Below are 27636 nucleotides of genomic sequence, written 5' to 3' on the forward strand. Positions count from 1 at the left end.
GGGAATAAACCTTATTACCTGTACAATAATGAGAAAAGTTATTAATAGTACATAGTAAAATTGATTACAGTATTAAAATATATATCTTGAGAGTTTCAAATGTAAGATTAAATATCTAACAAATGTGTGCGAAGTCATGCATTTACAGGATAATACATAAAGAACAATACAAATCGTTAACCTTTGCAATACTGCATTTTAGATTTATCTGTTGCTCAAGGTCAACATCGACTTTGCATTGAATATAAATTTGTTCCAATGAAGGTCAGTGGAATTTCAAAGCGTTGTGCACACTAAGATACTGTTGGTATTTATGAATATTTAGACACTGATACGAGGCTAACCCTGAGTAAATGAGTCTGTAATCGAGAAACACAGCGGTAATTTTGAACTCGAAGGTGTACATTAATCTTTAGCTGCAAGTAAGATGTTTAATAAAATATCTATCTTTAAAAATTGCTGTACTGGGTATGCAATTAATAACCTTGCTCTTAGCGATTTTATTCTTTCTTGTTTTTGTTGTTGCTGTTTCTTGCCTCTTTTCTCGTTCGTGGATGTTAACTGTTTTGTTTTATCTTGGTTCTTCTTCTTCTTCTTCTTCTTCTTCTTCTTCTTCTTCTTCTTCTTCCTTTTCTTCTTTGTTTTGTTTTTCGATTAATTTTTAATTTTTTTCATTGCGTTCAAAAATAACCCCCTCATCATGATAAGAACGGCGATTCTAAGGAAAAAAATGAAACGGTTATGACAAAATTAAAGATACATTTCTTTCTGCAGCTCACTAGTGACATATTTCCCTTTGCTTCGTGGATTTTTTCCCAACTACTCATTTGGTGAATTTGTTATATATATACTTTACTATTATGCTTTTTGGTTGTGATAGTAGCTCAAAAATTATCAACATCATCATAAGTTATGATAGATTATGGTATTGAAACCTAATCCTCTTGAATGAAAACAGGAAAACATCTTATGCTCTAAAACTTGGCCAACAAAATCCCACATGCAGACACCAACTAATCTGAAAAAATGTTGAGGTGTCAATTAAAAAAAAAGGATTTCCAAGCCACCAGGGGAAAAAAAGACGTTGCTAATAAGTGCTTGACCACAGTGACACAATATTTGATGAATTTGATATTCTTATTGCAATGGCTGACATGTATTTAGTTTTCGGAGAAAATGTGATTTTTTTGATATTCGTATTTGGGTTGGCCTCACATCCAAAGTAATTTCGAAAAGGGTTAATCAGGTGTCCACAGTGGCAAGTAATCATTTATCGCTTTTTTCCACACACCAATCTATCCATTTAATGATAACAGAACTAGTAAGAAAATAAATAATCAAACTTTAAATTAACCCAGTAATTACCATTCTTCGCCTTCTTAACAAAAAAGCAAAAACTACAGCTACAGCAAGAAGTACTATAACCGTTACTGAAACTATAATTTTCCATTGGACATCGCTAGAATTGACTTTATGCACCTGGGGTTCATCTATGAAAAAGAGAATAAAACACTTGATAAATGAAAAATACTGTCGACGTCATATCAGATATTCAATCGTTACTAGACAAAAAAAACAAAAAAAAAAAAACAACAACAACAACAATGACAACAACGCTAAAGCAACAACAGCAACACTTTGCTTTTATTTCATCAAATTCATTCATTCATTCATTCTTTCTTTCTTTCTTTCTTTCTTTCTTTCTTTCTTTCTTTCTTTCTTTCTTTCTTTCTTTCATTCATTCATTCATTCATTATTTCATTCATTCATTCTTTCTTTCTTTCTTTCATTGTATAAATAACCATACTATCATAACGTTGGGGGGTACATTAGCAAGGACAATTGCTTACCTCTTACAAAAATAGACAAACGCTGCTTTTGGCCACTACCAACTTTATTAAACGGGACACATTCGATGGTATTGTTTCCTGTCAGCTCAAGCTTCACATTAAATGCACCTTGGCGATTTCTGTCGCCTTGAATTGTCTTGTTGTTAAAATACAACAAATAATCTGCCGGTGGATTGGCAGCTGCCTCGCAAAGGATTTGTATGTTTTCTTCCTTATCGAACACTGAACTAGTATTTAAAACACTGATTTTGGCAGTTTCTGGTTTATCTGAAAATAGTAATATGCAAATAGGTACAAGAAAAAATTAAAATTTTAAACTAATATCAAATATCAATTAAAAATGATATTAATATTAAATCAATATCAATAACATTAATAACTGTATCAATTATAAACTTTGATGATTAAGCGATATATATACATATATATATGCAACAGTGATGATGAAAAGGTAAATTATACACCGTGAAAAAGATGAAAAAACTTACTGACGTTTCGGACGCTAGTCCTTCGTCGGAGTAAAAGAGAAAGAGGTGGTAGAAAGGAGTGTATATAAGATAGAATAAAACAAAAGAAACCAATGAGAACAAGGTAGGCAAGGAAACAAAAACAAACAATTAAAAGACAAAAGAAAAGGTTAGTTAAAAGTAAAGCGTTTATTAATCCCGTTGGGACTAAGAGTGCCCAATAGATGAATAAGCCGCATTTCCTTGGTCTTGCGACAATCACACTAGTTTTTAGCTAGTTATATCTTCTTATACATATATATGTTTATTATATACCAAGTGTCAAAGTTCAAATTTCCTCAATTTCTATTGGTCGAGAGTATGTCACCTGAACGTAAAGAAATTCGACTGTTTCCTGGCGACCAATCTGGGAGGGGAATATTATGTTATGGACCGGGAATAACAAAACCGGAGGTCACGTGATTGAAAAAATATAAAACCGGAAACAGAAAGCAACACATTTGAGCGCGCGTTTGCAAAGTTCATTCACACGTTTTCTTTCACAAAACATCATTTTTGTTTTGTTCTCTTTGACACTTAGTATGATAATAAAAGCTATATATTTTGAGCTCGCTACGCCTCAGGTAACATCAGCGGTCTCGGGACCACAAAACATACTGTTTCCCTCGGTCTCAGCAAATGAGTTTTAAATAAATGACATGGAAAGTGTGGACAACAAGAGCAAAAATAACATCAAAAAACGACCGTTTCAAGCAACACCGTTACGACCCTAGTGATACTGGCGTCGGATTGGCAGCGTCGGATTGATATTCATTGAGATGTAGAATCATTTTCGAGGGGGAGGGGGGGGGGGTCAAACAATTCAACTAAAATCCTCTCTTTCCCATAACTGTGGCAAAATCACGAATACATTTTAATTAAACTTTCTAATCTGATTTCTATTTATGATATTCCATGATCTTAAAGTGCCCCTAATGCCTAATCACAGACCTTATGTAAGTTGAAGATATGATCATGATAATGCGAAAATCCAAAATATTTTAAAAATTGGATGCATTCCTGATTTTTAAATGAGTTTTGAAAACGCGCCTTTTGACATAAAGACCGCGCGTAAGGGGGACTAGTACGTCATCGGGGTGATACGCTCCAAAAGTGAAAGACTTGTGCATTCTTCCAATTTAGATTCACTCGTACAATGAGTAAAAGCTCAATATTTCGGCATTTTTTCTTTCTTTCTTAAAACTTTTAAAAACAGCACCCTTGACCCACAAGAAAAATGGTTTATCACCCCGATGACGTAAGTCTACACAATTTTTCAGGCTCCTCAAACGCGGTACTGAAATTTCGAGAGTGACCGGACACGAGACATTATGAAATAGGAGACTGGGTATTAGGAACTGTTCGATTTGACAAATAATCCTTTGCGCGCTTCGAGACGAAATCACCTGATAATTAACGATATTAAGGTCAACCACATTTACAACTGTTTTCACCCGCTTTCTTTGAAGACTTTTATGATGAAGCGGAAGATTTTACAATTTAGTTGCCTTTATAAAATTTAAAGGTGTGGTGCATGGAGTTGTAAAGCTATATTAAGGAACGCAAAGCTCAATTGGACGTTATTGACCCCCTTTGCACAACAAGACCGTTTCTAGGCTTCCTTTTGACCGGACAGCTGAATAGCATTAATAACAGACATTATAGAAAAATCGCAAGTGCAATATATATTTTTACTTACATTGTACTTGGATAAAAATTCTCTTGACGGCAGTGAACGTCTTGCATTCCATTTTGTTTATTGCGACAAAGTCGTACCACCCTTGGTCTCCTCAGCTCGTTCAATCTCTTGCAACATAAGATTGTTGCCATTCCAAGTATTATTGCTGTTGTTCCAATTCGTGGTTATAGGTTCACTTCCGGAGACACGACAAGACACAAATCCCTTATTTCCTTCTACGAATGTTTTGTTTCCACATCCGGAAATAGTAGGTGGTACTGAGGAATGAATTCAAGTTAAAAACCTATATATCATTGAGGTTTCGGGGAGATGAGGGGGGGGGGGGGGGGGGGGGGGAAGGGTTTAACACATGCAACAAGTTTAAAAATCAATCAAGGCTTCATAATCAGGAATCACTATTTCAAATTTTATTTTTCATTTATTGTGTTGTTTGTTTATAGCGATATGGCTTATGCTGTTTTGTATCATATATTCTTTTAAACTCTCAAATGTTGTTTTAGGAACAAACCGTTGCTATTCCTGACAGCTTTTCCTTACACTATCTAAGGTTGTGGTAGGCTAACGTCACTTACCGAACACGATCACTTGTGTAGACGTTTCCTGGTCTAGGACGTCTTTCTGTGTTTTATATGATACCTTATAAAACCCGCTGTCCTTTGGAACGGCAGGATCAAATGTGATACACACAGTGCCATTCTGCAAATCGGCCGTAGCCTTTACTCTCTCTTGGTATGCCATTTCCATGATGTGACTGTCATTGTAGAACGTGGTCTTATTCGAAGCCAATGTGATTATACTTTTAGGGGCACTAGTTCCATCGATTTTAGTAAGTGTAGTGTACATTAGAGCTACATTTGATTGACATTTAATGGAAAAGGCGCTACCGTCAAACACCCTCTGAATTCCGGTACAAACAAGTTCACCTATGAGGAAAAGAAAAAAAAAAATATCGAAAGGTTTAACCGTGAGTCTTACAAGCACACACTCTATTAAGTCAAAGCTTTCATCATTTGTCAGGACCACTTTTTTCATCGCTATGCCCTGATCATGACAACAGCCTATTTACGGGTTCTCAGTGGAACTTGAAAAATGCCTCGCTTCTATTCTTGCTAGCCACACCAACCTCCTCTATCACTCTCGGCTCACGAAAGACACTCCATTTTAAATTACTGGTGCACCCACCCTGAAAAAAATTCTAGATCTGACCCTACACATTAACTAGAATGGTTATCATTTCATTTAGAGAACACAACGAGCCATATTTCTTTTAACTCGTGGTTTGAGATTATGAGAGAGAAGTGCGCATGGTATTTTGGAAAAAAAATATTTTGCAATGGTTCGCTAAGTGTGTGCGATTCAGAGATGTTTCAGTACTGTGATGCTTGCGATATGCAGACTGAAGAGGAGAGTACAGGTTGTTAGTGGTCAAATAATTGTTTAGCTAAAGGTACACTGCTTTCTCTGTAAGTTTAGACAAGTAGGAAAGGTTGCTAACTGGACGATAGTTCTTAAACTCAGGCGGAGCGTCGGGTTTCTTCAGAATTGGAGTAACAACAGCACTTTTGTAAGTCATAGGAAAGACGCCTGATTGCAAAGAACTGTTGACAATCTTACAAATAGTTGAAAGCAAACAGTCCATGCATTGCTTAATAAGCGACACAGGAACTGGATCAGGGCAGCAGAATTTTGGTGGTGATGCATTAACAATGCGTTTTTCGAATGCTGTCAATCTAAGACCAACTAAGTAAACCGCACTACCAAAACTTATATTAATTGTCAAGTGACTCGGAAGATAAATGGCAGATCATCTCTCTGGCGAGCAATACGACAGTTATGAAATTCCTCTATTTTACGTTAAAACAGCGGTCAATCTTTCATAAAGCATGAATTTATCAATAAACTTTAGTAAAAACCTACAGTCTTTGTCATTTTTTTCCTTGTCAAAATTTTTATTCATAAATAATGGTCCGCCGTTTGCCGTCCGCCGTCCGCGTCCGTCAGTTCTATCCACACCCTGTCGCAATATTACTCCGCAGGGTATCCCAATATCAATCATTTTAACCAAATTATCAAACCTTATCTTAAAGACCTAGATTTAATGAGTCATCACCACTTTGCGATTATTGTGATATTCTTAGAGGACATACCTCAAAATGACTAATTTAATTCCTCGCTAACAACGGATTAAAACCTAGCTGAGTAGTAAAATAAAGTAAATTTAAGCAACACTATCCGCGTGTCTAATTCGGTATATTTTGTCAAAGGTCAAGATAAGGGAATTTCCCTTTTCAAAGCTTGTAATGAGACGGAATTCAAGCTATTTGGTCAACAAGCTGAGTGCTAGAGTATTTTTACTCAGTTGCGACATCCAGTCACTGACTAGAGTTGTTTGTTGGTTCTCTCCTGTCTTTCGAAGGTTTTCCGGGTTCCCTAAATTTCCAATTGGAATTACAGTGGATGAAGAGCTACTCTGTAGAAATGCCACTGCCAAATCCTATTATTATTATTACACCTTTTGCTGTTCATTAACCGCAAAGGAATATTCATTGAAGCGAAGAAGCATTGTCATTAGAGCGAACAGGCATACAATAAAAAGATATAACTAGCTAAAAACTAGTGTGAGCTGCGTCGGTGTTTCTAATGAAACAGTAATGATGAAAAGGTAAATTATACACCGTGAAAAGATGAAAAAACTTACTGACGTTTCGGACGCTAGTCCTTCGTCGGAGTAAAAGAGAAAGAAGTGGTAGAAAGGAGTGTATATATGATAGAATAAGACAAAAGAAACCAATGAGAGCAAGGTAGGCAAGGAAACAAAAACAAACAATCAAAAGACAAAAGAAAAGGTTAGTTGAAAATAAAGCGTTCATTAATCCCGTTGGGACTAAGAGTGCCCAATAGGTGAATAAGCCAATAAGGCATACAATAAGGCGAACGGAGTCTCAATAGTGCGATGGAACTTTCATTAAAGTGCTACTACGACGGAAATCGCTCAAACTTGGATTCAGCTGAAACTTCCTAAATATACTCTTTAAAGGTCCAATAATCACTGTATGAAGTGTTTTCTCGATATTCAGGACAAAAGTATGATATTTTTACGATTATTTTTTGGAGTCTGTGACGTCATACACTCAACATCGAATATCGCTCCATACATTACAGTAGCTAGTAATCCTTTCTCGGCCAAATTTACTAAAACACCAAACAGTGACAAAATACCCGTAGTGTTCGAAGTATGCCCCACGAGGTTGAGGAATAAAGCTGGCGTTACAGTTTTTTGATATTTAAGGACTGTTAGGGAACAAAATAAATGAAAACTTAGAAATTTGTTTTCTAAAGTAATAGCCACTTCGATCTCGCCACAACAATGATCGACATTAGTTAAAGACTCATGCATGAGTGCATTCCAACACGAGTTATAAGTAATTATTATTAAACAGTAATGATGAAAAGGTAAATTATACACCGTGAAAAGGTGAAAAAAGTTACTGGCGTTTCGGACACTAGTCCTTCGTCTTTTACTCCGACGAAGGACTAGCGTCCGAAACGTCAGTAAGTTTTTTCATCAGTTCACGGTGTATAATTTACTTTTTCATCATTACTGTTTCATTAGAAACGCCGACGCAGCTCACACTAGTTTTTAGCTAGTTATATCTTCTAGTAATTATTATTGATCTATTACCGATAGCGTAGTCGAATGAATAATTGTTTCAGTAAAATGTTAGACTCGAACATCAGGAAAAGGCAAATTAAGGAATAAAATTTTAGTATTACTTCCGCTCCTGCAAGTAAACACGTCTCATATTAACCGAATTAGCAAAAAAAACCTTGTCAAAGGTCAAGATAAGGGAGTTTCCCTTTTCAAAGCTTGTGATGAGACGGAATTCAAGTTATTTGGCCAACAAGCTGAGTGCTAAAGAATTTCTACTCAGTTGCGACATCGATCCAATCACTGAGTAGTTTTACTTGAGAATAGTAAATACTGATTTTGTTATTTCACGGTCTTATGTCCCCGACTCTTTCCATCACAAGAGAATACTCCGAAAGAATAAGACACTTCTTAGCCAGATACAGCACGCATTTGTTAAATCAGTTTTTTTTAAATCCGTTTTGCTGTTCTTTAGACAATAGAGCAATTTTACAAAAACTCTTTATTGACACTTGAGAACTAAAGGCACCGTTTTATGATTTAAGAGATTGTAAGGAAATACACATTCTTTTATTGTTTTAACATAAAGACATGAAAACGCCGAACCGAGTAAGTAAACCGATCGCAAGTAAAATGCCCTTTAACAAGCAGGTAAAAATAATCTCTTTTTATTAGTTTCAATCCTCAAATATTAAGTTTGATTCCCTTTTTGTACTTGACCGATATTGTGATTGTACTATTGTCTGTTGGGGACTTTAGAAGTTGAAAAGTTATGGGAAAAAAAAAAAAAAAAAAAAACACGAAGGAGGCGGAGAAGGAGCGAAAATTCGAGGTGCAAAACAAAATATGAAAGAAAGTTCTAGTTTTCATAGTCAAACTTTTTAATTAATTGAGATTTGCATAACGTGACGTGACATACCGTATTTTGGCAAGCAAAATATATAGAATAATTGTGAAAAAATCATTTCAGTGCCTTTTGCAGTTTTTTTTCTGTATATTTTTTTACTCAGCAATTTTTCTTCAGTACATCATTTCGTTGCAAATAGTTTGTTCTGATTCGTGAGTGTGTGAAATAAAATACTCGTCATGTACATCATCTTCATAATCACTTGAACTTATTGATTATTTCACAACGGGAACTCAAGTGTTCATCCTTACAATACTCGTCGTAAATCTGACTTGCATTTACCAAAACCTAAGCGCCTTCGTTAGGTAAACGAACTTTCAGATATTCAGGCTCAATGCTTTTCAATTCACTTCCAGCAAATATCAAATCAATTTACATCTATAAATTTATTCAAAAGGCTCATTAGGTCATATTTTTCATAGTCTTCTTCATATTAATATTCATTATTACTAGAATCTTGTATTTTCTCGTTAGTTTCATATTAAAAATTTTCCAATTTTTCTTATTGCATGTTTTCTTCTTAAAAACTACCAACAGTTTTAATTCGAGCTTGATTATATTAGGCCCGATTCATACGTCGCGCTTTTCATGTGCCGAACCTAATAGTATCTATTTGGCACATAAAAGGCTCGACGTATGAATCAATTAAGTTCGGCACGACAGGATTAGGTTCGACACAGTACTGAGCTCGACCGCGCCAGTCGAGCCGCACGGCAAAAGTTCGACACTGATTCAAACGTCGAGCTCCTGTTGTGCCGAATCAAATGCATACATTAAAATAAGGTGAGCCCGGACCTAAAAAGCGGCGGTATTTGGTAATGAGTATGCGCGATACGGTCTTGAGAGATCCAAGATGGCGGATGATATGTGCTCTTCGTGCTTTAAGGGCACGAAGTATTTTTGTTTATCGTGCGCTATGCCCTTCTGCTGTGAATGTACATTATTCGAGAATGATGAAAACACACCCGGTTGGACAATGGGAAAGTCGGTAGGGTACTGTCAGGTCTGTTTTGAGGAGAAAAGGAAAGACAAACCTGAAGTTGGAAGGTAAGCACTGCCAAAACGAGTCGTGTTATTTATTTACTTATTAAACTTCCATGCAGATAAATCAAGGAAACTTATTAAACATGAACTTCTTCTGGAGTCGGGAGAATCAAAACTAATGAATGAAATTGTCAGTGAAAATATTTTACATGACCATCCAAAATGAAACAAAATAAATACTATAACTAATCTAAAGGATATCTGTGCTCAAGAGCCGATTAAACGACATGTGTGTAAATCTAGAAAGTTTTGTTACGCTTGACAACATTAATATTGTAAACATATATCAATAACTTAAGTCTCTGATTTCTTTTTTTTTTCTTCTTCTTCTTCTAGGATAATCTCCACAATAGCTCAACATCATAGTATACTTCAATGATAATGGTTATAATTAGGTTAAATTTAAGTTTAGATTGGGATACTTTTAGTTCAGGCAGGTCCAAATGAGCTTTTAAAGTTGCCAAATTATAATCTGCATTATCAAATGAGTATAAATTGCAAAAAAAAAAATCACTTGCATAACTGCCAGTTTTCTTCTTTTGTATACCACTTACACATGTGTAAAAGGTGCAATGTTGATACATTAACATTTCATTGAAGTGATACTTTAAACTACAATGGCTAATAATCATATTTGGTCACTTACAGTACCACTCACTATATAGAACTACATTTTGGGATGATTTGTTAATGCCTAATGGGAGACATACTTCCCTCTTGTTCATCACACTGTAGTAGAGTGCAATTATTATACGACTTTTACATCATTTTACCATATATGGTCAAAGTAGAGTCCAAATACCCAGCCGTATTACACCTTTTGACAGCACTACATTTGCTTCCTTAAAATTTTTTTCTTAAAAAAGCATTCACTCTTCTCTATTTATTTGTAATAAAATCTTGAAGAAAACTTTGTTGTATAATAAATAGCTCATAAGATTTTTTTTCGTGTAATACAGGTGTATATTTTGCAAGTTGCGAATGTAATGTAACATCTTTATAAGATCTATATACTAAAATCAATTTCTAATTAGCACTCATTCATAAAGAGACTGTTGTATGGGTTTAGTTAGTACAATACAATATTCTCATGGTTTTTTTGATTACTCCATATGACATGTCTAACAAACCACTTTTCTATACTGTTATGTTTCCTTAGCAGTTCTGTGACTGAAGTAAATGATGAGGTAGATTACGAGTTAGATCAGCTATCAGAAGAAGAAAAAGAAACAGATGATCCTGAGTTTGACAGTAAAAAAGTAGGTTTGTAAGATTAATGGCTGACTTCAAAGATTCCTTTATTATTTTGTCAAAATATATTTCTTAAGGAGGAATTCAAATATTTAAGTAGACATTTAAGTATAAAATTTATTCGAGAAAATTATTTCTTCTAATAGTTGCACTTAAGGACAGTATAATGATGTAGTAATATTATTTTACTTTGAAAGTACAATGAATATATTTTGCAACATGCTTATACTTTTTACAGTAACTCTATTTGTATTGCAAAGTAAACCAATTTAGCCACCTCCTTATAAAGCACAAGACAGCAGTAGGTCAAATTGCATACAAATCATAATATATTTATTTAAAAAATATTTATAAGGCATATTTATTGCAAAAACAAATGTATCTATCTATTTATACAAAAAAAAAATGTTTCATTATAAAACTTGTGATGTATTTATCATGTATCTTTTATATGGTTGTATAATTCTTAGAGGGTGGGCTAATAAGAAAAAATAGGGACTAAAAAAGGAAAAAAATATTAATACATATTTGATTAATAAAGATTGAACAATTAAGTTAGCAAAATGAAGTTCAATACAAGAAAACCACAATGTTTTGGTATCATAGCTATGCCATTGTCAAGTGACAGAATAACATAAATGTAAAGAGTTTAATTATATCTTTAAGATGTGATAAATGACAAAGATACATATTCAAAAGGGATACATATTCAAAAGGAAATCATTGAGGCCAGCTACAGGCCTGTACACACTTGGACCTTATAACTTAGTACAACAATGTTCTATGAAATCAAAGAGCTCCCTTGTAAGAAAAACCCATTCACAAAAATGGTCCATCAACAAACATTTCCAGTTATTTTTTCTTGCCAAAGTTTTTGGCACAGGACATTCCTGACCTTGTTTGCCTCTGCAGGTGAGTCCCTAACTTTCTGGCATTCTCTCATCTGCAGTAGCTGCCTGACTTCCTGGCGGTCTCTCCTACCTTGGGTTTGTGGATCGTCAGTAATATCTAATTTCTTAGATAGACTATCCCCCTTCTCGATGCATACATTGTGCAAAACCATGCACGCGAGGGTAGTCGTTCTCAATTCCTCTCTACTGCTCTCGCATTTTCTCAATAATACACGCCATCGCCCTTTCAGTTGCCCATATGCTCCTTCTGTAACCATCCGGGCTCTGCTTAACCTATGTTATCATGATAATGATTAAATAAACTTTATTTTATGATGGATTTCATTGAATATTATTATGGTTGAGACGGCCTTTATTTATAATAATCATTATAACCTTTAATTATTGATTGATTTATCATTTCTCTGATGTTGAAACAAAATACAACAAATATCAATATCCCATGGTCAATATCCCATGAGGGTGAGAGGCATAATTGTTGTCTTAGAAAAAACCTAGTAGCTGGTCCAAATAAAAAAGTCAAAACATGTTGAAATTCCTGTGAAATATTTATTTTTGGTTCTCAAAACTGGCACTTTTTGCTAACAGAGGTCTATTAATATAATAATAGACCCCTAGTTATTCAGCCAATCAGAGGGCTGCATTGCAGTGATATAACATAAAATAAACATAAATATCCAACCCTTGGGAAAAAAGTAAATAGTTTTTTAGCCAATCAGAGCATATGTTAGAGTGAAGTTATATTCATATAAAATTAAAAACTGCATAGTACCTGTAATTGAAATATCTTTGCTGTGGTGTTAACGTTGCTTGGGTGTATGGTTTCATAAGCCAGGTACATAGAGGGAATGCCGAGTCACCAATAATGAGTGGAGGTATTTTAATCTCACTTTCTTTCTTGCCAATTTGGGGAATGTACTCTCCTGACTGAATCTTCTCCCATATATTAGTAGATTGAAATATCACTGCATCATGTGAGTTGCCAGGAAATCCACAGGAGCCCCACACAAACCGATAGTTTGAGTCTACCATCCCCATCAGCACTATTGAATAAAAATTTTTGAAGTTGTGGTACTCTTTGCAGGACTCCAGGCCTCCTGGTGGGCACTTGATCGGGATGTGACAGCCATCAATTGCTGCCCAGCAACAGGGGAATTGCCACATTGTTTCCATGTCGATCATCTTTGTTTTAAAGTCTTCATCTGACTTCGGCATGTGCTTTGTTCTACATTTCTTCTACGATCACCGCCGTAACTTCCTGTACTATGCTACAGACCGTCGAAACGCCCAAACCAACCATTTCTGCGATAGTATAGTAATAATCGCCTCTGCCAAGCCTATACAAACATATGGCGAGTCTCAACTCGGGGGCTTACAGGGTCTTCTGCTTTCGTTTCTTTGACAAGGCGATGATGGACTTTTTTAAGAATGAATTGGAATGTCTCTCGAGAAACCCGGAATGTTTTTTTGAATCTTCTGTTGGTGTACTGAGTCCAAACCGTCTCCCACCACCCGGCATTTCTTGAGAGGCGGCGACACGATCTCGCAAAGGTCCCCGAAGTGTAAACACCATTTTGTAAGGAAAGAAGCAACAGCATTACAGCGAAACTGACTATATGTCTTCTTCTGCTAACAAGTAAGAGCATAGACTGCATGATGTTTTGCCTTCTTGCCCTTGCATGTCGAATAGCACGGAGAAAAAGTAGTCTTTTTTGATCGTCCGCCATGTTTGTTTTGATTTGAATTGTTTCAATTTAACGTAATTCCGCTGGCTGATTTTACCGCTTACTCATGCTCAGAGTTTTTGGCTCAACACATTAGGTGCGAAGTATGAATCAACGTCGATCCTATTGTAATTGTGTCGACCCAAATAGGATATTAGGTTCGGCACATGAAAAGCGCGACGTATGAATCGGGCCTTAGTAGGATTTCTGAATATTATTATCGTTTGAAAATTGTAAATTAGGTAGTAGACTAAATTAAACTATTTTGCAGGTCCTCCTATGGATACCAGCTATGCTGAAAGGGCCATGCACCCTGTTGAAATAAAGTTATCTTATCTTATCTTACTAGTTATACATACCGTTTGTCGAGCACACGGCTGCCAAATAGAAGGCAACTTGTATGACTCCAAGGCCTTGGTTAAAATTCATCTCCAACGGGTTTGGTTGTCTCTAAACAAACCCTTCTTTTTTTACTCAATGAAAATATGATCGAGGCTTAACTGAATATTTGTTGCTTTAGTCACTTGTGGACCTCCAGCACAGAGCGTTCCAGCAACAGGTCAGTATCTATATCTATTACCGGTCTGCATTGTCATTTATATAGCATCCGTCATGTGATAGAATTGTAAATCCTTATTACGCTGTTATGACAGGTGATTTTAGATATCAAAACCAATGAGTTTGTCTTGAATGATTTTGAAAGACCGGACTGAGCAGCCGAAAAACGGCGCATCCTTGCAGCCCTTAGATATTTCTTTTAATTTATTACCTAACTACCACATTTCTAGCAACATGCTGAAAAAGTAAAACAGAGTTTCCATAAAAGTTCAAACCATAGCGCGAGGGCTTTCATGAAAATTCAAGACCGAAGGCCGAAGCTTAAGAGTCTTGAACTAGTTGTCCAGGTGTGGTCTGATTTGTTTTATGAATATGTTAAGTTAATTACCACATCGCCCAAGTTCAGACATGCCTGGGATCCATCGTTTTAATTGGATGACTATTTCTGATGGATAATGCAACGTCCGCTTCGTTTGTCCGCCTGTCAAAGCATTTGTACTCGTCTCAGGTATGATGATGGGCTGTCATAGGATTTATCTGCGAGTCGCGAACGTTGAAACTACTGAGAACTACTGAGATTTCGGAAATCATTTACTAGTTCGATTATCTGCCGACCCTTGACATCATCTGTAAGCAATCTATTTTGGATCGGCAATTCAAGATCAATGGAGCAAGTGCACATGGTGTATTTTCGGTTGTTCGGCAATTTGGAACAGATGACGGGACTAAATGAGTTTAAATTAATGCATGCATATATCATTGAATTTGTTGTTATCTCGTTAAATTAGGAATTAAGCCACAAAATCAATATATTTTCTCTTTTTCTTAGTCTTATTTGGAAAGCATCAAGAGAAAACTTAACTTTTCACAGTGCCCACACTAAACGCTGATGCGAGGGGTGTGAAAATTGAGAAACAAATGAACATTAAAATGCATTTTTTTACTACATTTTTTTAGTCCCCTCCACTAGATATATTAGGATAGCCCCACAATGAGCGAAACCAGGTTAAAAACTCATTCATGCCTACATAGAAAGACTTTTAGAAATTATTACTAATTGTTGGTTCGAATATTTACTACCAAGACGTAGTGAAATGAATAATTATTTTAGTAAAATTTTAGACTCAAACATCAGATGAAAGACGAAATTTAGGATTGAAAGGACGGCGCCTTAGTATTCCATCCGATCCGGCAATTATTTTAACCAAATTATCAAGCCTTATCTTGAGATTTAACGACTCGACACCACTTTGCGACTCTTGTGATATTCTTAGAGAACATACACCTCCAAAGACTAATTTCCTCGTCAACAGTGGAATCAAACCTAGATGAGTCATAAAATAAAGTACATTTAAGCGACACGATCTGCATGTCTAAGGCCCCGTTTACACGAAGCCAGATATCTTTTTTAAACGGGTAAAAAAATGTGTTTTTACATGCGGCTTCGTGTAAACGCTCATCGTTTTTGCATCGTTTTTGACCGTTTACACGAAAACGCTGCATCGAATCGAAAACGCTCATAGGATCTAAATGAGCATGCGCATATATTAGTTCCTGAGTCTGCGATCTCCTTTGTTTAGTGACTTCAGCGTTTACAAAAATATCCGGCTTCAAGTGGTTACACGAAAACGCTTAGCCAGTGTTTTCAAAAATATCCGCTTTGAAAAGCGTTTTCGAAAATAGCCGTAAAGACCTCCGTGTACACGGTAGGCCTAAACGGATAAAAAAAATATATATGCGTTTACACAAATATATCCGGCTTATGCTAACGGGGCCTAATATGGTATTTTGTCAAGGGTCAAGATAATAATTCCGGATGTGATTCATGCTACAAGATAAGGGAATTTCCCTTTTCAAAGCTTGTGGTGGGAAGGAATTCAAGTTATTTGGTCTACTCAGTTGCGACATTGAGTCGACATTGGAGAACTAGTAAATATTAATATATTCATGGCCTAACAGGTTTCTCAGCAGATTTGACCTTAACCAAATAGATGTTTGTAAGTTGGCTTGACTCGGAATTCTGTTTCACTATTTTGATGCTTAGCAAGGGAAATATAGTAATTAATATCGTTTTAGTCAGCTGTCATGTAAAAGACCGGCTTTTTTCTTCAGATCCCAATGTGCAAAAAAAAAAAAAAAAAAAAAAAAAAAATTTAAAAAAAAAAACCCGGTTAAAAGCGGTTTGTCCAGATTGCCTTAAAGAGTTTTACAAAGCCACTAAAGCTAGACGTAGGATCAGCATGTGATTTTTTAAAAGTTCGATATAGTTAAATGAAAAATTAAAATATAGCTGTATTGCTTTGAAACGTGGTTAACGGCTCCACAATATTCGATTTTTTTTTTTTTTGATAATCAAATAAAATCAATAAATTGTCGATTTCCGAAAGGCGAATGGCGCATTTCATATTCAATTATTCTCTTTAACATGATGGAGAAATTTCCAAAGGCCAGCGTGGCAAATAATCTCATACCCCATTCAGTAATACTAGACCCTTAAGACACTTCGAAATAAAAGTCGTTTACAGGTTTAACTAAATTGGACTTTTACATCGCGAGTAATCTGCTTACTATTACTAGTAAGTTTCAAACGTTTTTTAAGGATAATTACATACTGTACTTGTACATACCGTTTGTCGAGCACACGGCTGCCAGATATAAGGCAAATTGTACGACCTCTAGGCCTTGAATGAGACTCATCTCCAACAGTAGGTTTGGCTGTTTCACGAAGCAAACCCCTTTTTTTACTCTTGGAAAATATAATGTCGAGTTAAATAAAGATTTTCTTTAGAATGGTGACCTCTGTCAATACGGCAAGTGTATTTATATCTCATTTCTATTGACGGTCTGATCATCATATCCGTCATGCGAATAATATGACAGGTGACAAAACCCGAATGCTCTGAACTAGATCTTGAATAAAAAACGATAACGATTCATCAAACCCGTGCAATTCTTTAAGTAGTAAAATGAACGTATTCATTGCAATTTGAATTGTGTATGAAATCTGGTTGTGAATTCAAGAAAAACCCAGGGGAAATACGATTTAGACTATCGGCATGCCATTCCCCTGCCATACATTTCCGTAAAATTCAAGAATGAAAACCGGTGAGTTTGTCTTGAATGACCTTGATTGACCGGACTAAGTAAAAACCGGCGCCATTAGACTATGGTAAGGCATATGCAATCCTTGCAGACATTAGTTAAAAAACTCACGCATGCGTGCATTCCAACACGAGTTAAGTAATAATTATTGATCATTGGTTCGGATATTTATTTCCGATAGCGTAGACGTCGAATGAATAATTGTTCCAGTAAAATTTTAGACTCGAATATCAGAGGAAAGACAAATTAAATGTGGTTACATAAAAAATTTAAGCAAAGTTAAACTAGAACTTAGTGGCCTGTTCGGTTATCGCTATCTGTCATACAAGTATGGAAGCAAACATTTGTTATTATATATTGGCTCGCAGCTTCAACGCTATCCAATTTCGCAAACGCTAGCTCGACGCATTTGGTTGGCTAAACGCATGGCTGGAGTAAACAGTTGATACGCGATACGAGACTCGCATATTGACGCTATCCAGTTTGCTGACGCTAGCTCTTCGCATGTGGTTTGCGAACGCTATTTAATCTCCCGCCCTCCCTCCTCTCAGGTAAGTATAGGTAAGAAGTATTCCACTGACTTGTCAGTGTGACGGCGGTGCTAGGTGGTTTCCTACATCTACTGTGATGAGTTTAAAGAGTAAAATTTTAATATTACTTCCGCTCCGATAAGTAAACACGTCTCATACATGAATCCGTCGCAATACCAATCAAGTATAAAATCATTTTAACCAAATTATCAAACCCTATCTTATAGATTTAACGATTCGACACCACTTTGCGACTCTTGGGATATTCTTAGGGAACATACACCTTCATAATGACTAATTTCCTCGTCAACAGCGGATTCAAACCTAGCTGAGTCATAAAATAAAGTAAATTTAAGCAACACTATCTGCGTGTCTAATTTGGTATAATTTGTCAAAAGTCAAGGTAAGGGAATTTCCCTTTTCAAAGCTTGTGCTGGGACGGAATGTCGTTTTATTCTTTCCATCACAAGAGAATACTCCGAAAGAATAAGCCAATTCTTAGCCGGATACAGCACGCATTTGTTAAATCAGTTTTTTTAAACCCGTTTTGTTGTTTTCGAGACAATAGAGCAATTTTACCAAAACTCTCTATTGACACGTGAGAATAAAGATACCTTTTTATGATTTAAGCCGGATCGTAAGAAAACACACATCCTTTTATTATTTCCTTCAAACTCGAAAATACTTACTTGAATATACTTATAGAAGACCAAGATACTTGTACATACTTGATATCAAGTCCATATGAAAGAACTATCCTCACGTTCCAAGAACTAATCAAGGTAGTACTGGCATTTTGTAAAATTCATCTTTTCAGTAACAGAAAAAGAAGTCTGTCGTACAGCTGTATTGCTTTGGAACGTGGTTAACGGCTCCACATTATTCGAGAAATTTATGGAGAAATTTCCAAGGCCTGCATTGAAAATAATCTCATACCCCATTCAGTAATACTAGACACTTAAAACACTTTGAAATAAAAGTTGTTTAGCTTAACTAAATTGTTGGACATTACATCCCGAGAGCGTGGTTTACTACTACAAAAGTTTCAAACCTTGTTATTAACTAATTATATGTCGTACTTATACATACCGTTTGTTGAGGACACGGCTGCCAAATAGAAGGCAACTCGTATGACTCCTATTCCTTGTACAAGATTCATCGGTTTGGTTCGTCTAAGCAAACCCTTCTTTTTACTTAACTAAAGATTTACTGCTTTAGAATGTGTCGACCTCTAGCACAGAGTGTTCCAGAGGCAAGTGTATCTATATTTATTATATAGTGGTATACCGAGTCGGTATCAAAGTGATAGAAAGCTTATCCCAGTCATAAAGATATCATTTATATCACACATGTGTGATATCACTCAGTCGACCAATCAGCTTTCAGTATTTTCGCGCGCTGTCAAAGAGTCAAGTGCTTCAACTTCCATTCGAGATTGTTTATTTTGCTAAAAAAAAAAAAAAACACAAAACTATGGCATCAAGCAGGTTTGTCGATATAACTGATGAAGAGCTGAGTAAGTTTTTAGAGGAGCAGGAAATGTAAACACAAAGAGGAAAACAAGGTATGATGTGTAGCTGTTCAAGGCGTTCGTCTAGAAAAATCATGACGACTTGCTTCAAGATCGATTGCTTCATGAACTGGAACCATCTGTCTTAAACGAGCTTTAGTCTAAGTTTTTTTATGGAGTTAGAAAGAAAGACAGTTCCGAATACAAGTTATCGAGTTTACGAGGATTTCTTTCAAGTATTCAACGATATTTGAATAAAGAATACTACGGTTTGACAATTTTTAACGATGCTCAATTCAAAGGAACCATGGCTACCCTCAAACCAAAACAAAAAGACCTAAAAGCGAAAGGATTTGACATCTGAACTGAACTAACTGATGAGGAAATTGAAATACTTGATGAAGCAAAATGTCTCGAAATTGAAAGTCCTCAAGCGTTGATAAACACTCTCTGGTTAAGCACGACGGTTCACTTCGGCTTGAGAGGCGGGAAGGAACAGCGTCAATTTTTTACATTTATTTTTATAAGGTTATATGATAAACAGAGCATTACATGGGCGCTTGGAGATATCACACACACACACACACACACACAAACCCGTGAAATCCTTGAAGTAGTAAAAAGAACGTATTCATTTTAATTTATTTGAAATCTATCTGTTATATAAAAAAAGGGAAAATACTGTTTAGATTATCGGCATGCCATTCCCATATATTGCACTTAAGATTAAAGATAGAGTGCACGCACTAAATCCGTGAACATTGAATAGTACTAATTAGTTCTATTTCATACAGAATCCTTTGTTTTCTATTGTTTATTTATCACCATTTAGTACTAAAAGTTAGTATTTATTTCACGGGTTAAGTGCGTGCACTCTATGAAAACCGTTAAGTTTGTTGTCTTGAATAACCTTGAATGACCGGACTAAGCCATAGTTAATAATAATAGTTGACTATGACTAAGCAGAAAATAGGCGCATCTTTGCAGCCCTTAGATCTTTCTGGATCCTTCTTCTTATGCGTCCTTTTAATATATTACCTAGCTACCATATTTCTAGAAACATACCAAGAAGTAAAACAGAGTTTCTCTAAAGGTTCAAACCATCGGGCGAGGACTTTCATGAAAATTCAAGACTGGAGTCCTTGTGTGTTCTGATTTGTTTTATGAATATGTTAAGTTTTAATTACCACGCCGTACAAGTTCAGACATGCCTGAGATCTGACGTCATCTTATTGGATGACATACTTTTTCCGGATCGTTTCCCGATCTTGTTTGGTTTGTATTTGCCAGACGATGACAAACCGAACTTTGGATGTGGCTACAGCTCAAGTAATTCCCCCCCCCCCCCCCCCCCCCCAATCAATTCTTTTTTTATTTTAATTCACATACCAATGAAGTATCAAAATATGGTTTAAAGTAAAAAATAAACTGTCCCACTTTTGAGAAAAACGCACTCAAATATTGAAAAAAATCAATCTCAATCAATCAAAAAATTTATCTCCGAGATAAAAGATCAAAAATTCCTTTTTAATGCTACCATTTGTAATCATACTAGATAGGTATCTTTTTTTAAAATCGGCCGACCCTCATCTTTTAGCCCTGTCCGGTTTTTTCTGACGACTCTTTTAAAACACTTTGAAATAAAAGTCGTCTAGTTTAAAAGTCGTCGACTTTACACACGTGTTAAACCTTGTCGTACTTATACATACCGTTTGTTGAGCACACGGCTGCCAAAAAAAAGGCAACTTGTATGACTCCAAGGCCTTGATTAAGATTCATCTGCAACAGCTTTTGTTCGTCTAAGCAAACCCTTCTTTTTTCTCAATGAAAATATGATCGTGACTTAACTAAAGATTTGCCGCTTTAGAATGTGTCGACAGAACGTGTACTATCTAATTTTCGGTCTGCATGTTCATTTATATAGCATCCGTCATGCGAATAATTGACGTTTTTTGCGAGATACCGCAAACCGCTAACCTCAAGATGTCACGTGACTGTGCTCCTGCCGTCACGTTCGTGGTTCGAGGTTCAAGTTTTTACACCAAGATATCTCTTTTGCGGTAAATGGTTTACCTCAGGAATTTTTAACTCACATAGAGAGAGAACTGACGTTAAAAGCTATTCATAAAGTGGCTTAACACATAAGGCATTCAGGGGTGCAGTTTTATTGTTCAATATTTATTTTTAAAGAGATAGCCCAAAAAGGCATAAATCATCAATGAAAATCAAACATGGCGCCCTCCATGCTCGTTTGCAGACTCGCAAAATAGCTCGTTCTTTTCTTACCTTTATCGAAATAGTCCATAATATAGACAGCTTTTTAGACATTTGCACTCATTTTGGATATATGTCTGAATCTATTGCCTTAATGCCCTAGAAATCATGCCCCTTCGTTGGCCTTCTATCATCCAAGATATTTCGCTTGCAACCGAAGTAGCAGCACGAAATCCAAGTAAACCAAGTGACTGGGAGGAGCTAGCAAACATTCTATCCACCGCATTTTCAACTAATGACAAGCCAGTTAGGCTCACAGGTCGTGCTTGCAGAGAAAGATTCGAAAGACTTATTCAGAAGTTTAAGGATGAAGACCAAAAATCGTTGAAGAGGTAAGTTTGTATTGACAAATCTTATTTGGTTTTTCACATTTATATAACAATATTGTCTGGTCTTTCATCTCCAATGACTGTCCAATCATACTAAAATGATTTTCGACATGAATTATGTGCATTAAGAAAATTAGTTTATTTTATTGGTTTATATCTTTGATTGTTTTGTTTGTTTTGTCTTCAATCTGATTGAAGTTAAGCTTGCATGTGCTCTCTTGAAATGATAGTTATTAGTACTCTGGACACTACTGTGAGGAAAATTGGTTTTGAGAAGCAACTGTGCTTGTTTATTTGTTCATTACAATTGAATGACAGTTGAGGAAAACAATGCTTTAAGGCTAATCAGTAATTTTAGACAGACCACTGATATAATAAAATAATAATAATGATAAAAAGATAATGAATATGAACATGTTATGCACATTAATTTGCCAGCTGGCATTCACTAAAAAAGTCTAGTCACTTGACAAAGCGATGAATGGCAGAGAGTTGCTCTTGTCAACAACTCTCATGTAGCTATTTAATTTTATACAAAGAAGACATAATTTACACTTGTTTATTTTGTGTGTTGGTTGTTATTTGTGTGTAGGTCTGGCACCGAAGAAGAGTATTCACACCTCCATCAACTACTTGAAGACATTTATATATATAGACAAGACATGGAGGAACAGACAAAAAAAGAAAAAGAGGCTAAGAAAAAGAAAGAAATTGAAGATAAAAAGAATGGAGAAGAAATGAGGGCAGCTGCTCTAACTGGAATGGGAAGTGAGTTTAATACCCAAATATTAAAGGAATTAGTTTTGTCTGTTTACAATATACTAAAAAGCTAAAGAAACTCAATATTTAATATTTTTCTAGAGAGAAAAGACAGGGCTTGTGAAAGTGATGAAGAATCTGCAGAGGATGACGACGACGATGATGATACCACACCTGGTATGTGCACATAGTTTGAAAATGATAGCATGAAAATATTATTTAGAATTTATTTATTGGCCATCTACTCTCTCTCCCTCTCTGCTGCATACCTGTTACCAGGTATGCAGTTTAATTATTGCTTCAAACTGAAGTAGCTTTTTTGGTGGAATGAAAATCAGTTATACTTACTCACGTAAAGCACTTTTCTCTTTCAGAAACTAAACGTAAGACACCCAAAAAGAGAGCCACAAGACTTTCTGCTTTGGAACTTCTCGAAAGAAAGAGTGAAAAGAAGGTTGCCTTTAAAGAGAAAGAATTGGAACAGCGAAAGCTTGAGTTGGATTTTCAGAAAGAGAAATATCGAGAGGAGGCAGAGGAACGTAAGGAGCGCCTTAAACTGGAGTTAGAAGAGGGGAGAATGTTTTTATCTCTTTTGAAAGACAAGCTCTGACTAACTAAGTTATGATTATTTATTTAGGATGACATAGAGTTCAGGCTGTCATCCCATGAAGTAAAGCCATCATACTTTGTTGATGGATTTACTGCATTTTCAATCAAAATATTTATATAATTTTTAATACATCTTGAATACATTTGTGCACATTGAATATTTATAAAAGATGTTGATATAATGAGAGAAATTATTTATTACAAAGAGGTTATAGAATCTATATTTAATATGGAAAGATTGACATATTGTTGAAGTTCTAATTATTAAAAAAATACATCATGTTATATGTGATCTACTGGTTTTAGTTTGAAAGGTATGTCTCGAGTTCAGGAGGATCAAGCTCAAAATATGAACCAGTAAGAGATCCATACAAACATGTATGACAGTTAGTCAAAATAGTAGCAACCAAATAGTACTTTGCAACTGGCTGCATGAGGACCTTCAAGTTCTTTTTAAAATCCAGAAATGCAAAGGTTTGGATGATCTTTCCGAATCCCCATTCAACACACTCTCTGACTTGACTCATCCGAGTGTTAAATTCCTGCTCATCATTAGTCAAGCGAGCTCCACGAAAAGGGGATAGGATATTGCGTGTGAGACCGTAGGCTGGATCCCCGTATACAACATAAGGTTCTCCATTTGGCTTGTGTAGTCTTTGCAGCTTGACAGCTAACCCACTTTCTCCAAGCATAAATGCATCGTGCCTCCTTCCTTCAATAGGCCCAAACATGTGAGCAATAAGCCCATTGGGAGCTTGAGCTGACTGAAAAAATAGAATTCACAAAAAATTTGGGAAACTTTGTTAAAATGTATAAGAAAAAATAAAAAAAATTCAATATTTATTAGCTTTGTACTATGGGCACCCCTCCCCCCCCAAATTTTCCTTTTCCTGGGTTCTCGCTATGCCCCTGCAGCTCAACGTTTTCATATGAAAGTTCTTATACCTGAAATTTTATGCAGCGTATTCTCTTATGTCCACTGTACATGATGCGTTGATTTCTAGTTGGGCGTGCGATTTGCCTTGGGGTGCTGTCAATAAATCCCCAACATTGCTGAAGAGGGGAACCTTTACCATGAATCACTGTTGCAAATAGCTCAGGGTCCAGCCAAATCAAATCCAATGATTCCAATAGATGACTGAAGCGATCATATAAATCATCCAGTATCTAAAATATAGAATAAACATAGTGAATTTGAGTAATTCAGAATGCTTGCATGCATTTAAAATCAAAATGCTGATACCTTGTTAAATATCAAGCTTAGGTCAGATTGACTCCTTCCAAATATGTTCACTAAATCACACCACCTGTTTGGGTAGACTAATCTTCGTAAAAGAATCATGAGGGCTTCCATTCCACTGGCTTTAGTTCTTTGACAACAAATATAAGATTCGGGAATGTCTAGTGCTTGAAGCAGGCGATACATGTCTCTCTTCTGAAACATGGGTGAAAATGTTAGAGATTAGTAATAGACATGTACAGCACTAAAGTAAGCAATAGGAAAAGGGATTTTGTGCTAAATGGTCAGGTGTTTTGTTGTGTTTTTTGGGGGGGGGGGGGGGGGGGGTGCTTTTTCATGGTTATAGTGTTTATCGACTGTATCAACTTCAGTTTCATGTTCAATTTTCATATCAAATTACAGTCAAACCAGCTCATGCGTTCCTGACAAGTTTGGAAGATTCAGTTCATCATTCAAAATTTGAATTTGAGTTTGTTTTGAAATTTGCAAATCGCTTTAGTTCTTCGCAGATTCATTCAAAACCAAAATTCTTTCTACTGCTGTAGCTACCATTCCAAACTGATCTGTGTGGTGTGTTACTTTGTTTATAAACTCCATTCACAAACTACTGAATGAGCATTTTGAGTTAATGTCGGGATTGAAGATTACAATCTTCGTTTACTTATTATACAGCTGTTTGACTGTGAAGACAGCCTAATTATTCATTGTATGAGTTCGGTACATGGAAAGTGCGACGTTTGAACCGGGACTAAGAAAGTTATTTAATTGTTTAACTTACCTAAACATCTCTTCACATTGGAATTCACTCATATCTTCAAGATTTATCCTTGGGACTTCACATTTCGGTTTTAGAGGAAACATACAATCGAGGAGAATTATATCTAGTTCGTCTTCATCACTGCTATCTGAGTCTGTGCTGCTATCTTCGTATTGCATAACGGTAAGAACATCCTTGAAGTCTTGCCTACATTGAAGATTACATAGCAGCCAGGTTTTTTTTTGAATTTGTTTACTATATTTCAGAATAAGATTCAATAGATGAAACACCAACCCTGCTGCTGCCGCCATTTTCTTGAATGATGTGTTTACGTATTGCTAAATGTCCAAAGCGCATGTACCTCTAACTTCAAACCGCTGACCGCAAACTCCAGTTAGCGGTTTGCGGTATCTCGCAAAAAACGTCATGCTAAAAGTCTCTAGACGAAAATGCCCTGAAGGCTGAAATGGATCTTGAGCAAACGAAAACGACAAAACAAACAAACAAAAATTATCAAAACCCGTGAAATTCTTCAAGTAGTAAAAAGAACGCATTCATTGCAATTTGTTTGAAACTGGTTGTTATATATATATATATAAAAGGGAAAATACGGCTTAGGTTATCGGCATTTACCATTTTCCATACATTATATTATTCCTTAGTACGATCAAATTTGGAGTACTACTCAGTGGTGGGTCCCCCCCCCCCCCCCCCCCCATACCAAGAGGAATATTGATAAGATAGAAAGAGTACAGAGAAGGGCAACAAAATTTATCTTAAAGACTGAGGACGATTACAATGACACTCGTTTGATGAAGTTAAATATGATGTCACTAGAAAGTAGGAGAGTGTTAGCAGATGTTACATTTTTATTTAAGTCTCTTAATGGTATAACTAATATTAACATTAATCCTTATATAGATTTTTATACTACTCACCATAATTCATATTCTCTTAGGCATTTTGATAGCTTATCTTTAAAAAAGAAACCTGCTAGAACAAATGTGCTCAAATATAGTTTTTTCAATAGAATAGTTGATTCTTGGAATCAGTTGCCTAAGGACATTAGGAGTGAAACTAAAGTTCAGTCTTTTAAGTCAAAAGTGAAGGATTTTTTATTGAAGCAATCAAATAAGGGGTTGGAAAATTAGATTGAATTATTTAATATTTTACTAGGTTAAGACAAATTTTAAATTTTATATATTTATTATTAATATTTTTTCTTTGCTAGGGGAGGGAGGATTAAATTGAATTATTTAATATATCACTAGGTTAAGACAAATTTCAAATTTTATTTATTTATTACTAATATTTTTCTTTGCTGGATTTGATAAATCGGTATATCAAGTTAGATTTATATTAATATATTTTTCTAGATTTTAACATATTTTTATATATTTTATTCTTATTTCTATTTTATATCTTGCCTGGTGATCTGTTTCCATATGGGGTCGAGCACTCCTTTACGGATTATCCATATGGCTCTTTCTTCTCTCTATGTTCTCTTTTATTGCCATTAAATTGATTAAATAAAATAAATAATAAAATAAATAAATTGGTTTACTGGTCAAACAAAAAGCGCTCAAGAAAGGCGCCAAGGTACTTTCAAAGGATTATTCAAATTTGAACCTTGCAACCTCGAGTAAATTCTTTGTGTTTGACCAGTGAACCGATGTATGGAAAATGGTGAATCCCATTCCCCTGCCATACATTGCACTTAAAATTAAAGATATGAAAACCGGCGAGTTTGTCTTGAATAATCTTGAATGACCGGTTTAAGAAGAAAAACGGCGCATCCTTACAGCCCTTAGATCTTTCTGGATCCTTCTTTTTATGCGTCCTTTTAATTTCTTACCCACCTACTACATTTCTAGCAACATGCCAAGAAGTAAAAGAGAGTTTCCCCATAAAGGTTCAAATCATAGCGCGAGGGCTTTCATGAAAATTCAAGACCGGAGGGCCGAAGCTTAACAGTCTCGAACTAGTTCTCAAGGTGTGGTCTGATTTGTTCATGGTACAACGTCCGCTTCGTTTATCCGCCTGTCAAACCATTTGTGCTCGTCTCAAGTATAATGATGGGCTGTCATAGGATTTATCTGCGAGTCGAGAACGTTGAATGTAGCGGTGGCGTGATTTTTTCTCCATGAAAATAAATAATTGCCTTAGGATTGAATGATGTCACTACTTCGGTATTCTACTGAGTGCGAAAGAGGTCGAACTACTGAGCACAAATGAACAAAAAAATAAATAAATAAATAATGTTCTCAGCTATTATATCAGTTCACTGAAAGGTCAATATTCAGTAGTGTTATTCAATTCAGACTAATATAAAAGAGTTCCAAATGTTTGCTATTCTAATGTATTTGGCAGCCACAAACTCTGGTTAGGCGTAACGTTTTTCCACATCAGACCACATGTCATTCATTG

At 35.7% G+C, this 27636-nt stretch overlaps 4 protein-coding genes and 1 long non-coding RNA gene across 5 annotated transcripts; 2 read left to right on the forward strand and 3 right to left on the reverse strand.

The window, feature by feature from the left end:
• Positions 1-7: 7 nt before the first annotated feature.
• On the reverse strand, positions 8-4192 carry LOC148905623 (B-cell receptor CD22-like). The gene is made up of 4 exons (XM_089039648.1): positions 4056-4192; positions 1851-2117; positions 1366-1490; positions 8-718 (listed from the first exon to the last, which is right to left on the reverse strand). The coding sequence occupies exons 1-4, from the start codon at positions 4105-4107 to the stop codon at positions 662-664; spliced, it is 501 nt and encodes a 166-aa protein (XP_088895774.1). The 5' UTR covers positions 4108-4192; the 3' UTR covers positions 8-661.
• LOC148905624 (uncharacterized) lies at positions 4113-21095 on the reverse strand. Its single transcript, XM_089039647.1, has 3 exons — positions 20951-21095; positions 4628-4978; positions 4113-4312 (listed from the first exon to the last, which is right to left on the reverse strand). Exons 1-3 carry the CDS (start codon positions 21018-21020, stop codon positions 4113-4115), a joined length of 621 nt encoding a protein of 206 aa, XP_088895773.1. The 5' UTR covers positions 21021-21095.
• Positions 9394-10249, forward strand: LOC116305152 (uncharacterized). The gene is made up of 2 exons (XR_004198145.2): positions 9394-9658; positions 9992-10249. It is a non-coding gene; the product is annotated as an uncharacterized LOC116305152 (long non-coding RNA).
• A 167-nt stretch (positions 21096-21262) lies between the features above and the next one.
• On the forward strand, positions 21263-23255 carry LOC116297947 (uncharacterized). The gene is made up of 5 exons (XM_089039644.1): positions 21263-21301; positions 21619-21847; positions 22437-22612; positions 22706-22780; positions 22978-23255. The coding sequence occupies exons 2-5, from the start codon at positions 21624-21626 to the stop codon at positions 23211-23213; spliced, it is 711 nt and encodes a 236-aa protein (XP_088895770.1). The 5' UTR covers positions 21263-21301; positions 21619-21623; the 3' UTR covers positions 23214-23255.
• A 180-nt stretch (positions 23256-23435) lies between these two features.
• On the reverse strand, positions 23436-25291 carry LOC148905625 (uncharacterized). The gene is made up of 4 exons (XM_089039643.1): positions 25231-25291; positions 24456-24647; positions 24158-24379; positions 23436-23976 (listed from the first exon to the last, which is right to left on the reverse strand). The coding sequence occupies exons 2-4, from the start codon at positions 24636-24638 to the stop codon at positions 23515-23517; spliced, it is 867 nt and encodes a 288-aa protein (XP_088895769.1). The 5' UTR covers positions 24639-24647; positions 25231-25291; the 3' UTR covers positions 23436-23514.
• Positions 25292-27636: the final 2345 nt, after the last annotated feature.

This window comes from Actinia tenebrosa, unplaced genomic scaffold (assembly GCF_029948245.1).
Source record: "Actinia tenebrosa isolate PJP-AT-01 unplaced genomic scaffold, QUT_ActTen_1.0 PGA_scaffold7__59_contigs__length_16204524, whole genome shotgun sequence".
Classification (NCBI taxonomy): Eukaryota; Metazoa; Cnidaria; class Anthozoa; order Actiniaria; family Actiniidae; genus Actinia; species Actinia tenebrosa.

Excerpts from the sequence above, each read along its gene's own strand:
- LOC148905623 (XM_089039648.1), bottom strand. The coding sequence starts at position 4,107 with ATGGAATGCAAGACGTTCACTGCCGTCAAGAGAATTTTTATCCAAGTA. Across the intron at positions 2,118-4,055 it reads AATTTTTATCCAAGTACAAT|ATAAACCAGAAACTGCCAAA; the intron begins GTAAGTAAAAAT and ends TACTATTTTCAG. Across the intron at positions 719-1,365 it reads TGTTAAGAAGGCGAAGAATG|AATCGCCGTTCTTATCATGA; the intron begins GTAATTACTGGG and ends TTTTTTCCTTAG.
- LOC148905625 (XM_089039643.1), bottom strand. The coding sequence starts at position 24,638 with ATGTATCGCCTGCTTCAAGCACTAGACATTCCCGAATCTTATATTTGT. Across the intron at positions 24,380-24,455 it reads TAAGCTTGATATTTAACAAG|ATACTGGATGATTTATATGA; the intron begins GTATCAGCATTT and ends TCTATATTTTAG. Across the intron at positions 23,977-24,157 it reads TACGCTGCATAAAATTTCAG|TCAGCTCAAGCTCCCAATGG; the intron begins GTATAAGAACTT and ends CTATTTTTTCAG.
- LOC148905624 (XM_089039647.1), bottom strand. The coding sequence starts at position 21,020 with ATGAATCTTAATCAAGGCCTTGGAGTCATACAAGTTGCCTTTTTTTTG. Across the intron at positions 4,979-20,950 it reads AGCCGTGTGCTCAACAAACG|GTGAACTTGTTTGTACCGGA; the intron begins GTATGTATAAGT and ends TTTTCCTCATAG. Across the intron at positions 4,313-4,627 it reads TACACAAGTGATCGTGTTCG|TACCACCTACTATTTCCGGA; the intron begins GTAAGTGACGTT and ends TTCATTCCTCAG.
- LOC116297947 (XM_089039644.1), top strand. The coding sequence starts at position 21,624 with ATGCCCCTTCGTTGGCCTTCTATCATCCAAGATATTTCGCTTGCAACC. Across the intron at positions 22,613-22,705 it reads TGCTCTAACTGGAATGGGAA|AGAGAAAAGACAGGGCTTGT; the intron begins GTGAGTTTAATA and ends ATATTTTTCTAG. Across the intron at positions 22,781-22,977 it reads CGATGATGATACCACACCTG|AAACTAAACGTAAGACACCC; the intron begins GTATGTGCACAT and ends TTTCTCTTTCAG.